The sequence below is a fragment of the Dasypus novemcinctus genome, chromosome 2 (genome assembly GCF_030445035.2).
Source record: "Dasypus novemcinctus isolate mDasNov1 chromosome 2, mDasNov1.1.hap2, whole genome shotgun sequence".
Taxonomy (NCBI): domain Eukaryota; kingdom Metazoa; phylum Chordata; class Mammalia; order Cingulata; family Dasypodidae; genus Dasypus; species Dasypus novemcinctus.
In genome coordinates, this window is record NC_080674.1 from 40,696,897 (window position 1) to 40,712,197 (window position 15,301).

General features: G+C 37.6%; 1 protein-coding gene across 1 annotated transcript in view; it reads left to right on the forward strand.

Moving 5' to 3' along the window:
* Positions 1 to 15,301, forward strand: part of WDR70 (WD repeat domain 70) — a 387,773-nt gene that overhangs the window by 177,169 nt on the left and 195,303 nt on the right. The window contains exon 8 of the mRNA XM_004447213.3: positions 10,779 to 10,932. Coding sequence (XP_004447270.1) covers positions 10,779 to 10,932 — 154 coding nt within the window. The remainder of the gene's footprint in view (positions 1 to 10,778; positions 10,933 to 15,301) is intronic.

Genomic DNA, 15,301 nt, shown 5'->3' on the forward strand with positions numbered 1-15,301 from the left:
CCTTGATCATGCCTCCCTGAATTTTTCCAATCAAAGGGCCACAACTGAATTCAATCCAATCAAAGCGTCCCACAATCTAATCAAAGATCCTTAACTGAAGGAATCCAATCAAAAGTGAGCTAGTCAAAACGTCCCTTGATTGATTCTGATTCATGTCTCTTGCTTTCTTTGCATCTTCCCAGCACTAGATAATATATATTGCAACCTGGAAGGAGCAGACAGTTTCATCAAATACCATAGGAAGATGGCACGCAAATGTGAAACTGTATTTTGTCTAATAATTATTGCCTTTTATTTCCAAGAAGGTAGTAATCATGTTTGACACAATTCTTGATATTTTGGGATGAGTGCAGAAAATTGGATAAAATTTAAAAACATTTCTTTTGAGTATTTTGGTTAATAATGATTGAACCTTGCTAAGTATATGCTAATGTAACTTGTAATTAATTTGAAATCTCATTGCATTTGGATACCCAAATTTTATATCCCTTAAGTAATATAAAAAGACTTTGGAAATAAAAACGTAATAATAACTACTTGATTCAAGTACTGTGTAAAGTTCCTTTACAGATACTGTTTTTAAGCCTCATATTATAGCTCCTAGGATTTTTAATTTTATTTTATTTTATTTTTGCCAGTGGAGGAAACCAGAGCTATGCAAAGTTATAAAGCTAGTACATGAACTCTGTGTCTCAGTAGTGCCTCCGTAAAGTGCTGTCATCAAGTTGTATTCACTGGTTTTCCAAATAATATGGAGACTGAATCTAGTGAGTTGAAGGGCTTGCTCATCATCACATAGCTAGTAGGCGGCAGAGTGAGTACTTAGATCCCTGGACCCACATTCCAGTGTACTTTTCACTACCTCAGGACACCTTGACTCCTGAGCCCCAAGTGACAGCCCCAACAGCTGTGTTTATCTGTCTTGCATGTCCCAGCTTGTTTTGCTAGTTGAACAAAAACTACTTAAAAGGATCCTCAGTCTTCACCTTCCCACTCCCCTCCACTTACATTCATGTACTTCCACTTGCCCCATGAGTAAGTTCACAGAAAGAATTGTGCAATGTCACTAAGCCTTCCTCTGGTGTCAGAATTACTCCCTGAGAGAACATTGACTTCCTCATGACTCCAGTTTATTGTCAGATTAGCTCTCCCTCCCTTCACTTTGATTGGAATCTTAGTTGTTCAGGCAGGAATTTGAGGAGCAGATGTTATACTCCTTGAACAAGCACTTTAATTCTCCTTACTACTGTGTCTAATGACTCTTAATCCTGCCCTTTTAACTCTGTGGCTAACAGAATTAAGAGCAAAGTAGGACAGGAATGAGAAGCTTGATGCTGAATATTTCATTTTTATGTTGGCAAAGCATACTTCAGAGAGCACATGAAAAACAGTGAGACAGGAAAATTGTTAAAAGTTTTCTTATATGGCTAAAAAGCAAAGTGAATATTGGTGTGGAATAGCTGAGATATTGTATTTCCTTCCAAAGGAAAATAGAGCAGTTTGGTAGAGCAAACAAATAGCCAGAGGAGTATAACTGCTTCCTAAATTTCTCTGTTTTTTGATTTTCATTCTATTCCTTTGGAAATAAAAATGAATCACCAGATAAAACAGTGTGATCACTTGTAGCACTTCAGGTTTCATGGTAAGTGAGGAAAATTAAGACTTCTCCAAAAGGGTAGTATTCGTGTTGTTAACAGCGATCCACCCTGTGAACTAAGTGGTTCATTCCACTCTTAACATTTGAGATTTTGGTTTAGCAATCTGAACTATCTAATCATGAAATACATGATCTGTTTATGTATATGTAAAACCAAACTAAGCAGTTTATAATGTTATCAGTTTCTGATTAATTGCCTCAGATTTAGTGTATTAATCAGGGTTCTATTAAGAGAGAAACCACATAGTAATTTGAACAAGACAAGTTCAAAATAAAGAATTAATTAATAACTATAACAAGAATTGGAGTAATGGGACTTGGCTAATAAGAAATAAAGAGAACTCTAAAGTGTATGGGAATAGCAGATATAAGAAGCAACCACTATCTTAGATTTGAGATAGAGCATTCAAGAAAGAGGCCTCCAGAACTGAGATCTAGACCTTATGAGAGGGCACAAACTCACTGAATGACAGAGTAGTTGCTGTGGTATTGTATTAGCAGAACTTGCCAAAATTCCATCTTCCAGGGTGCCAGGGGAAGCTGTTCATAGGGAGGTATTTTACCAGAGGCTCTCTGCTGCAGAGGTACTCAAGGGAGGTGCTGGGAGAGACAGCTGGGGTCTGTTGAACACTGTATACCAGATGATGATGGTAGAGAAGCCTGGAATGCTGCATAACCCAGACACTGGAGAAGCTATGTGAACAGTTGGAACAGATTCTAGAGAAGCCAGGCACATATACAGTAGGGGCTACTAGAATAAGGTTGACTGTACCAGGAAAAAACCATTCTTTCCAGCAAAGTCTCTCTAGTGCCCTCTACTGACAAAATTTAACATCATGTCAGATGGCAAAGGAAAAGTATTTAAAGAGCTCAAATCTGTTTTTGTAGTGCAGATAGTGAAGGGTGAATTTGGATTTGAAAGAATAAATGGACAACTGACACATTTGGTCAAATATGTAATTTTACATCGAATTATTATTGGTATCTCTTTATGGAATCACATTTAAATTTGAAACCCTGGTCAGAATTTTGCTAAGGACCTCATTCCTCCCCAGTGTTTTAGGAATGATACCATTAGACAAGAGGTGGCTTTTCTTTGTAGGGCAGGCATAGCCCCATCTTTGTTTTTTCTAGGCTCCTTTTTCATGGATGTCTAGTTTGAGAGCTTTAATTCTTTATCTTCCTTAACACTTTGATCTCAGACATCGTGGTGAAATGCTCACAGTGTCACAAATTCTAATCTTTTTTTTTTCAAAGCAGTTTTACTGTGATTTATTCACAGTCCATCCAAAGTGTACAATCAGTGGCTTTTAGTATAATCCAGAGTTTTGCATTCATTACCATAATCAATTTTAGATTTTTTACATTACTCCAAAAGGAACTCCATATACCTCACCTCTCAATCCCTCTATCCATTCCCAACCCTACCTGACCACTAAACTATTTCTGTCTCTATAGATACATGTCTACATTTTATATAAATGGAATAATATAAATGTAGTACTTTATGTTTGGTTTGTTTCACTTAGCACAATATTTTAAAAACTTGTTATTTTTTTGTAATAATAAAGTTTATTTTTAGAGAGGTTTTAGATTTACAGAAAAATTACACCAAAAGTATAGGGAATTCCCATGTATCTCCCTCTCACACCCACATCCACACACATAGTTTCCCCTATTATTGACAGATTAGTGTGGTGCATTTGTTACAATTGATGAACCAATATTGAGCATTGTTACTAGACAAACTCTATAGTTTGTATTATGGGTTATATTTTGTTCTGTACAGTTCTGTACAGTTCCAAAGGCCGTGACAAATGCATAATAGCCTATGTCTGTCATTGCAGTATCTAACAGAAGAATCTCACTGCCCAAAATATGCCCATTTGTCCTTTTCCCTCCCTTCTGAACCCCTGGCAAACACTATCTTTATATCAATGTTACAAGTTCTTCCTTTACATGCCCCCTGTATGTTTGTTTATTCCTCAGTCTTGAGGGATTTGGGATGATGTCTACTTTCTCTGCTTCAGGCTGAGAGGGAGTTGGTTATTATGGGGCAGAAGGAAGGAATTATTTTGCTTGGAGTTGTGGATCCTACTTGTTTTTTTGGGATGGAACTTGTCCATTATAATCATTTTTGTTGGTTCTCCAGGGCAAGCCCAAAGAACTGGAAAGTGGGAGTAGGCTGCTACTCTGCTGGGATTAAGGGCTCAACCAGCATATGAACAATCCAAAGATTTAAGTCTCTGAGAGATATATTTAATGGGTAGGTTAAGAATTATAGATTCAAATAAAAGTAGAGAATCATGAGTAGGAGGATTATAAATGAATATAACTGTTATATTGGGGGAATAGGTTATTATACATTCCCAAATAAGGCCTGCTGAAGGGTTGTTGATTTCCTGAGGCCATGTGTCTTGCCTCTGGTGTCTGATGTTCCTAGAACCATTGGGAGCACTCTTGTCTGAGTCTTTGTTTACTGTGCCAGTTAGTGAAATCTGTTGGAAACTTGCATAAGTGAAATCTCTGGAATGACCTTCCAACTCACTTTGAAATCTCTTAGCCATGAAAACTCTTTTTTATTCAATGCTTCCCTTTTGGTCAGGATTTTTTCCAGATGTATCACTATAGTAATCACTTTGTGCCAGGGAGGCTATCACTGGGAGTCATGTCCCATGTAGGGAAGGGAGTGTGTTTATTTGCTGAGTTTGGCTTAGAGAGGGGCCACACAAATTCTAATCTTTTAATCTGTAAGATCTTTCTTTGAGTTTTCCTTGTCTTTGGAATCAGTGCTCTGAATCAGTATATTAAGAATGGCTTTTGAATAATAAATATTTCAAAAATTGCCAGCTAGAATTCCAGCCATTTAATAGACTAGTCAGTATAAATTTTAAGAAGCAGTTTCTAGCTAGTGATGGCTGTACAGAAAAGCAGTTGCATCAATAAGTATTCATGGTCTGATTTGGAAATCAGCAAGAAAGAACAATTCTATTGAGGCCTGGCCGAATATACATAAATTTTCATTTTTTTCTTGTATATTATGTTTTTAGAAGAAATGTTGTTAGGAGTTAATAGGTTTCCCCCTGATGTATGTATTTGTCAGTCAGCTTTGAAATTCTAGACTTAGACAGTAAATTGTATCAAATAGCCTAAAACTGTCTTATCTATGAAGCTTTATTATTACTATTTTTTAGATTGGCCTAACTTTTCTGTTAGGATAGAATAAGGAATTTAATTGCTTTTTTGCTGAAAGAGTTACATTTGAAGGGGACAATGAAGACAACCTCTTTTAAATATGTTAATTTTATTTTTGGTTGAGAAATTTTAGGCTTGGGGTTTTGATTACTGAGCTAACTCTCTACCAGATTCTTGTAGGTTTTCATGTTTACAGTGATTACAGTTGTTTGTTTTACATCCATATTTCTTTGTGGGTTTCTTTTTTAAGACAATGGAACCTGTGGCAGCATAACTTTAGGATTGCCCTAATGTGGTATTTTCTCATGATTTCTCTGAAGAATGCTACCATTTCAGAGAATGATGAGGAAGAAAATTTTACCTGAGGAATTTACTTCAATAGTTATCCATAAAATGAGTTTAGAGAATAGCTCCAGGCCAAAGTGTAGGGGCCTCCCTGATCATTTCTGTGCCTTGGGCATGTGTACTTGGACCTAGGAATTACCCCATTTATACAGATATGAACTTCTCCTCTTCCCTTGGAAACCGTTTCCTCATGGTCCTGAAAACGCATTGCAGGTCCTGCATTGCAGGTCCTACGGCAGTCCCTTGCCCAAGGCAACCACTGCTTTCCCAAGGTATACTGTAGGAGAGCTCGATGAACTACCTTCTCCACAAGGGAACCTTCTTGTATGGCAAGCCCCTCAGGCCACCACTGAACATACTGGGCTCGATATACATGCTTCCAGTATTTGCATGAGGATACTCTGCTCCCTTTGGAAACAGGACCAAGGACTGTTACAGGGAGTGTGGCTGGCTCCTTGCAGAGCTGGTGAGGGGGGAGGGGAGGGGCCAGCCAGGGCACCAAAGATCATACTACTTTTTATTGTTCTTTTTCTTGATTCGGCATTTACTGTACTACTCCAATACTTTAACTCTTGTCTGGTGCTTTGAGAAAGATATTTCTGCCAGTTCTTGCTGGTTGTTCAAAGCTTCTGTGGGAGATGGAGCCCTGAACCTTCTTACTTTGCCATCTTGATCTGGGTATTGGGATTTTTTCACATGTGGCTTTTTAAATATTGTTAGTATTATTGTCCAAATGGACTTTTTATAGATTTCATAAGGTTTTCTTTTTAAAAAAATGTTACTTAATTTAGTCATTTTTAATCTTTTTATGAGACAATGAGAATCTTCTCCAAAGTTATGACTATTTTATGTTATTTTTATATTTTTGTCTACAGCAGCACTGTTCAATACAGCAACCATATAGCCATATATGGCTATTTAAGGCATATATGACTATTTAAATTTAATTTAAATTAAAAAAATTAACTTCCTTATTGCACTAGTCATTTCAAGAAGTTGCTAAGCACATGTGACTAGTGACTACCATACTGGACAGCAGAGATAGAGAACATTTCCATCAACACAGAAAGTTTTATTGGTCAGTGCTGGTGTATATTATGTAGGATGGTGCCAGATTCCTATATGAGAAGAGATTCCTTGTATTTAACAACTCCAATAATTATTACGCTAGGTTCTGTTAGAATTTTATAACTTACTCTTTGTGCTTAAAGTAATACAAAATTTACTGTGCTCAAAAAATTATATATTAATTTTCTAAGTTTACATATTCCTGCCACAAGAAGGTTACTATTAACACACATTTATTTGACAGGTATTTCTAGAGCACCTACTATATGGGCAGTTACTGTTTTAGGTTCTAAGAAGGGGTGCTGATGCAAAGCACCAGAAATCTGTTGGCTTTTATAAAGGGTATTTATTTGGGGTAAAAGCTTACAGTTACAACGCCCTAAAGAGTCCAACTCAAAGTTATCTCCTTACCAGATTCTGTTGCCATGTGTTGAAGCAAGATGGTGGGTGATGTCTGCAAGGATTCAGCTTTCCTTTTCCCTTTTAAGGCCTCTTCAGTCCAGCTTCTTCCAATCTCAGCTGTAGGCTGGCATAGGGCTCGTCTCTTCCTGGGGCTCGTTTCTTTCTGGGCTCAGCTGCTCTGTTCTCTTCACAAGGTCAGCTGTAAACTATCAGGCAAATGGCTCATCTCTCTTCCCGGGGCCTCTGCCATGTCTATGGAGCTGTCTCTCTTCCTCTGTATCTTCTCTTGTGTGTCTTCTTGACTGAGTGTCTGTTTATATAGCCCACAAAGGGAGCTGGGACTCAAACTGAGTCACCCTAATGATTTGGTTGAATGAAAGCCCTAATTTTAACATAATTTAATCAAAGACATCTCAGCTGAATCTAATACAATCAAAGGGTATCATGTCCAGAGGAACAGACCAGTTTACAAACATAATCTATAATTATAAAAGTAGGCAACAATGTCATGCCTGTGGCTTTGTTACCAGTAGAAATCTTGAATGCTTTCATATCACAGATATATTAAAATATTATTTATGCTCATTACTATTTCAAAATTTTGGTAGTTACTAGACCTGCCTCTTAGCTGGTCTAATTTAATGCATTAGTATATAAGCTCACATACTATGTCACAAATTTCAAAAAATATCTTTATAGCTATTTCATTATACTGGTTTCCTCTGTATGCCTAATGTATTTTTTATGTGTTTAAAAACTATTTAGAAGGAATTATTAGACTTAAGAGTGCAAAGCAGTTGAGGCACAGAAAAGTGATTCTGTAAATGTAGTTCAAATTTTGTCATCTTTTAGTTTAAAACTCTTCAGTGGGTTTCTTTCTGTTTCTCTCAGAGAATTCTTTTAATGGATTAAAAGGCAGTCCATGATCTCCACCACCCTACCTGGTGCATTCTGATAATCTTCAGTGTTCCCTTTGCTTACTGTGCTCCAGCCACTTGGGGAAATGCTGGGAACACTCTTGCTGCAGGTATTTTCTAGTTGCTGTCCTCTTCTTGGTACATTCTTCATCTATCTTTACAGTCTACCTCTCAATTCCTATCTGACCACTTCATTTAAAGTATCTATTACCTGTCCACTTGGCACACCTATTGTTTTCTTTTCCTGCCCTATTTTTCCTGGGTATGCTTATAATACTTTTCATATTACATATATATTATTTATTTATTCTGATTTTGGGGTGACTCATAATTGGCTTCTATTACTGGCAGGTTGGATCTCCTGCAGCAGCAATAGTTTGGTCTACTTTGGTGAGGTGTTGTTGTGCCAGTGCATAGCCTCCATCCCTGCCACCATAGTTATTTCATTCACAACCCTATTCCATTAACTTTGGGGTAGATGTGACAAAGGTAGACTGTGTCAAGTGAATTATCCAGGTTACTTTGTTTGCATGATTTTTCAGTGTCTCTTTTTTAGTTGATTCTCTCTGGGCATTAATATGTGATATAAGGAGCTTGGTGTTCACTTTTGTATGTCTACCACATGCCTCTTTCTCACATCTCCTTGTTTCAGATCTTAGATCTTTTCTAGGGTTTATCTTTAAACTTCTGGACAGCATGTATCTCACTAGTGTACTTGCCACTTCTTGCTCATCTGATTGAATTCAGGTGATATCATCAATATCATAGACAAGCTTGATGTTCTTTGGATTTTCAGGTGGTTCAGGTTCCTTGGGACTATTGTTAGACAAAGGGCAGGAAAGTTTCATAGCAATGGTTTAAGCATTTATGTTTCTTGCTCTCAGTCCCCTATGAATGTGACTATTTTTAGTTCTCTTCCCTAATAGGAGTAGAAAAATGTATCTTCCTTTATTAATGATCATACCAGGTATCTTATGCTTATGTATTGATAAAGAAGCCCTTTGGCTTTCACTCCATGGTCTTTAATTGGTAATTAACCACCTTTCTCCTTTCATCGTCTTTCTTCATTACATTGATTGCCCCCAGCAACAGTTATCCAAATCCATAGTCCTTGTGGATTCTCCTCTACCTCTCAAATGTGTAAAATATTGCATCTTCCAGTGCCTTCCCTTCTCCTGCAAAAGTTTAAGCAGTGGCAATTGCACTGATACAGCTTGTCAGGGAGTTTCTATGATCAGTGATGGGGTCATTGTTGCTTCACAGTCGGTGGTTGACACCCATCTTCCTAGAACCACTTCATTTTTGTGCTTTATTAGATAAATTGTACGTTTATAGAAAAAGTATGCAGAAAATAGAGTTCCCATATACCCCTTCCCATACTTGCAGTTTTCACTGTTATTAACATTTTGTATTAGTGTGATACCTTTGCTATAACTAATGAAACAATACTACTATAATTATACCATAAACTATAGTCCATGGTTTACATAAGGGTTCACTGTGTTGTCCTGTGGTTTTAAATTTTTTTTATTCTAGTAACATATATAAACCCTAAAATTTCCCCTTTTAACCACATTCAATTATATAATTCAATGGTGGTAATTATATTCACATTGTTCTTTTTGTTACCATCACCAACATCCATTACCAAAACTTTTCCATCATACCAAATAGAAACTCTGTACCAATTAATCATTAACTTCCCATTCCCTGAATCCAACACCAGGCCCTTGTAACCTGTATTCTAGTTTCTGACTCTGTGAATTTGAATTTGCTTATTCTAATGATTTCCTTTCATTAAGTTCATACAATATTTGTCCTTTTGTGTTTGGCTTATTTCCCTTAGTGTGATGTCTTCAGTGTTCATCCATGTTTGTATGTGTGTATGCATGTATCAGAACTTCATTCCTTTTTATGACTGAATAATATTCCATTGTATGTATGTACCACATTTTATGTACCTGTTTACCTGTTGATAGACAGTTGGGTTGCTTTCATCTCTTGGCTATTGTGAATAATGCCACTATGAACACTAGTGTGCAAATATCTGTTTGTCTCTCTGCTTTGAATTCTTTTGAATATTTACTTAGAAGTAGAATTGCTGCATAATATCGCAATTCTGTATTTTACTTTCTGAAAACTGCATAGGATAACTTTTGGTATTAATTTTTTTAGGTCAGATTCCCAGAAGACACTTTGAAACTTCAAATTTGCATGTAGATTTATTGGGGAATATTTCTGGGATCAACCCCCTGGGAGGGGGTGTAAGGGAAACAGCAGTAGGAAGATGTAGAAATTTTTTGTCATGTAGTTGCTCCTACAGAAAGGTCTAAAGCTAAAATAGCACTTCAGAAATCTCCCAGATTGAGGCACAAGAACTGGACCATTTTCTTCCATATCCCTCAATCCAAAGTAATTAGATGTGGGGTGCTTTAGAATGGTGACATAATCTTGGATGAAGCAGCTCCCTGCAACACAGGGACGTTCTTGTGCATTTTTGAGTTATCAGCAGACAAAATCTGGGAAGCTGGAGAAATGATTTTGTCAGTCTTGAAGGGGGAGATCTAGGTAGCATACATTATGTTCATTCAGCCATAGTGGCAAGATCAGTTTCAGTGGAGTGTTAAGGGGTGAAAGGAGAGTATAGTGCCAGAGCAATGAAGGGAGAAATGAGGAGAGTTTAAAACTTGTTCAAACAGCTTAGCTGTGAAGGGGAGGGGAGCAGGGATATTCAGTAGAAGTTCCTAGTGGGATTTATAATATGGGTAGTGAGATTTGCAATGGGCAGGAGGAGCTTCATCTCCACCATTGTAATGGAGGAAAGGAGTTCAGGTACAGCTAAGTTTATAGCATTAATGGGAGGAAATTGATACAGTTTTTATTGGTTTCTTCTGAGAAAGAATAGAAAGAATCAACCACAGATAAGGGGGGGATTGGTTCGATTGAAGATTTAAGGTGAGTAGAGAAGGTTCTAAGAGTTGCTGTGGTGAGTGAGAGAAGAGTGCTAACAGGATAGCCAGTAGAGGTTGAGGACTCATTTAAGGCTGTATTCTCTGATTTTGTAGAAATAATTTATGCAGTTATGTCCTTTTTTTTTGTTTGTTTGTTTTTTTGCCAGGGCTTAATGTAAAGTATTAAAGTTCATGCTAAGTTTCTCACAAAAGTACTTTATTTTTCTTTTGTTTTTCCAATAGTCACCAGATCAAGTCACTACAGTATAGTAACACAGGGGACATGATTCTTGTTGTATCTGGAAGCTCTCAGGCCAAGGTGATTGATAGAGATGGTTTTGAAGTAATGGAATGTATTAAGGGAGACCAGTATATTGTGGACATGGCCAACACCAAGGTAAGCATTAAGTAGGCTATTTTAATTAATTAATTCAGCACATTTTTAATAGCTTGTTTCAGTTGTCTGTTGCTATGAAATAATCCACCCCAAAAATTGTTGTCTTAAACAAAAATAATTTATCTTTTTCTCACAGTTCTGTGGATTGACTGGCACAGTGTCAGTTGGAGTGCTAGGATGGCTGTAAGATCCCAAATGGCCTCAGTCACATGGCTTACAGTTGGTGCTCTATACCATAGCTTCTCTCTCTTTCTCTCTGTTCGCATCTTGTTTGGCCTTTCTCGTAGTATGGTGGTGTCAGTTGGGTTTGATTTCTTACTTAATGGCTGGATTCTGTGAAGGTATCTTAGTTTGCTAGACTTCTATGAAAAATACCACACAATTGATTGACTTAATAGCAGGAATTTATTGTCTTATGATTTCAGAAACTAGAAGTCACAAATCAAGGCATGAGCAAAACCATGCTTCCTCCTGAAGTCTGTAGTGTTCTAGTGCTGGCTTGCTGTAATTTTTGGGGTTCCTTGGTTTGTGTCTTTACCTCCTCTTGAATGGGATCTCTTTCTCCTTGTGTCTGCTTTTTCAGATTTAGCTGACTTCTGGCTTCTCCCTGTGGCCTTCACTCACTGTGTCCAAAAATCTGCTTATAAAGGACTCAAGTGATATGAATTAAGGCCCATTAAAAATAACATTTTCAAAAGGTCCCATTTATAAATGGGTTCACACTCACTGGAATGCAGATAAAGATTAAGAACATGTATGTGTTAGGGTACCTAGTGCAATGTGCTACAAGGGGTGAGCATGGAAGCTGCATAATTCTTAAGATCCGGCCTCAAGTCTTACACAACATCATAGGACCAGCCTAAATCAGGAGAGGGGAGATATAGACTCTAACATTTCATGGGTGAATGGCAAGGTCATATTGTAAAAGAACATGTGGGATGGAGGATATGGTTGCGACCATGTTCAGAAATACAATTTGACATATACTTACTATGTGGTAGGCTTTAGAACAAGAATGAAAGGGTGTCTCATCACGTTTTTATATAAAAATTTTTTATATGAAAGTTTTTAACTGGATAATGAGATTTAACAATTAATGTATAAGTATATTAAGTATCAGTTAGCTATAGCTACAATAATACTACAAAACAGTGGTGTGAAACAACAGTTATATATTATTTCTCTCATACATCATGGATTGGCTGCTCCTGATTGGGTTTGACTCCAAGATGATGATAGAATCTGGGTCTGTTACATGTGTCTCTGGTCTTCTTTGGACCATAGGACTACCTGTGGACATGTTTTTCTTATGGTGATGGCAGGAACATAATAAGGAAACCCTCTTTGGAAGCACACCTTAAGCCTTTGCTCATACCATGTCCACTAACATTCCACTGGCCAGAGCAAATCAAGTGGCCATGGTTAACATCTACTGATGTTGGAGAAATACACCCAGTCTCCAGTGGGAGGAACTCTAGAGTCACATGCAAAGGGTGTGGATACAGGGAAGAGTTATGGATTGGGAACAGTCACACAATCTATCACAGATACATTAAAATGTCAATGGATATGCTGACATAGAATTTTTGAACCTAATTTTTACTCAATTAAACCCCAGGATAACTCTAAGGAAGCTTAAGGATAATACCCCTCAGCCATCTTAAAAGGCGTCAAAGATAAAAAAGGGGTTATCTTCACAAGGTTTGTGGCATCGCCTTTGTCTAATGGAGATTAGAAATGTGAGAGACATTTGAATAAGATTCTCCTTTGCTGATTTTGAAGATGGAAGGGGCCATGTGTCAAGGAATGGATTTGGCTTCTAGAGGCTGACATCTAGAAGCTATCTGGCTGACATGTAGAGGCCGTCTAGATAGACAGCTAGGAAATGGGGATCTTATTCCTCTAGTGGCCAAGAAATAGGAATCTGCCAACAACCTAAATGGGTTTGGAATCTTCCCCAGAAACTCTAGAAGGGAATGGAGCCTGACCAATATAACATCCTGTTTTCAGGCTGTGAGACCCTGAGCAGAGAATCCAGCTATGTTAAAGCTTATGACTAACTACACTACCGTGAGCTAATAAATGATATTATTTTAAGCCACCAACTTTGTGGTAATTTATTATACAGCAGTAATCATATACAGTTCTGCAAATACCAAACCTATCAAGTAATAGTGAAAGTCCCTGATGAAGTGGAAGGAATTGTGATCAAGCGTAAGAGGAGGAGTTACCTTGGGGTGCGAGGAGGGATTATTTGTGCATTGGGTATGAAAGGGATAAGGATGGACACAAATGCAGATAGGTGGTGGGTCATAGACAAGACGTTGAAATTGTCATCATCTACTGGCAAATTATTTCTTAGTTTTATGTTGGGAGATGTTGGAATGGGGCCTTCAGTAGGATAGTAAAAGCTCAGAATAGCTAGCTACTGATGGTTGTGAGAGAAAATTCATTAGAAGTTCTTGGAGCATTAAGGGCTACAGAATGTAAATTTGTAGAAACACTCATTCTGCATATTTGTATGATATTCCTGAGTCTTATTCAGGAACCTCAGTGTTTAATGGAATACAATAATGGGGGAAGGTATTCCACAATAAAAGTTGTTCATTATAGATATAGCAAAGGATGGTAGGATTTATGCTAAAAGAGTAGTTGAAGTTTACAAAGAAGTGGAAAATAGGTAGTTGTTTTGCTAATAAATGGAATATTTAGAGTCTAGAACATATTAGGTGATAAATATTTGTAAAATAAATAAATATTGGGAGTTTATTATTTCAAAAGAGGAAACTTTTGGTGCTAATTGCAGGGTTAACCTTTTTTGGAGCTGCTGAAATATATTGGAAGAGTCAAGGAAGAATGAATTTTGGGTACTTTTGGTTTTCAAATGGATATTAAAATTGCTCAGGAGTTAGCAATACTTGGACTTTTGAGACTTTTTTTTTTTTTTAAAGATTTATTATATTTATTTCTCTCCCCTTTTCCCCCATTGTCTGCTCTCTGTGTCCATTTGCTCTGTGTTCTTCTGTGTCCGCTAGTATTCTTGTCATGTGGCACCAGGAAACTCGCTTTTTTTGTTGCATCATCTTGCTGTGTCACCTCTCCATGTGTATGGTGCCACTGCTGGGCGTGCTGCTCTTTTTCATATGGGGCAGCTCTCCTTGTGGAGTGCACTCCTTGCAGGGCAGGGTGCACCTCTTGAGCGTAGGACACCCCTACACAGGGGACACCCCTGTGTGGCACGGCACTCCTTGCACACGGCAGGCCAGCTCACTACACTGGTCAGAAGGCCCTGGGTATCAAACCCTGGACCCTCCATATGGTAGGCAGACACTCTATCAGTTGTGCCACAACTGGTTCCCTTTTGAGTCCTTGATTTATAGAAGGAAGTGATTAAGAGTGTGATGGATTTCAGTGGCATTTGGAAAACTGGCAAATTCAGCCTGCAGCTTGTTTTTGTAAATAAAGTTTTATTGTAACACAGCTATGTCCAACATTATAGCTGCTTTTGCGCTACAATGGCAGAGTTGAATGGTTTCAAAAAAGACCCAGGTAGCCCATAAAGCTTAAAACACTTATTATATGATCCTTCGGAGAAAATACTTGCCAACTCCTAAGTTAAAACTGTTAATATTCTCTTCAGCACACTATACTCCCGCAAAATTTTGCTGTCAATTTTAGGAGATTTGGTGATTTCTGAAAACCCGTAGCCAACTCTGGATAAGAAGTTCTGGATCAGAGTTCTTAGTATAGCCCCTGCATCATTTCCTCTTTTCCTAGGAATTGACTGTTAGTTTGTCAAAGGCATGGGTTCTTTGATTTTGTGGGTCACGGTGCCTCACCTCATTCAGTAGCTACAAACAACATTCCGGTAGGGCAGCTCTTTTATGTCTCTTATCATATGGACAGCCACAAGAATATGGGCAAATCAGTACAGATCAGCTCACCTGTGCATGTGTGTAAGATAACTCAGTGCTGATCATGGGTAGTAGTAATGTCCTCTCAGTGTGTTATGAGAAAGAAAGACTTGCTTAATTCTTTGTTCTAGACTGTTTCAGTTAAGGCTATTAAATAAGGAAAGGGAATCTTTCAGGAATATCCATGTTTAGATAAAGGGGAAAGAGAAAAATCAGTTTGTTTGATGAAAATGTGTTTTAGTCACTAACTGTTCTTTAATATTAATAGGTGTCATTTAAATTTTGTTCTCCACTGTTAGTCATGGTACTGAATCTGTTTAGATCCATTTAAGAATCCTTACTTGAACTTCATTTTTGTTATGACTAAGGGCACTTAACATTCCCATTCCCTTTGTCATGCTCCTGTCTTTACAAACAAGAAACAACATTCACAGTCTTTCAGATTTTTTCAGTTT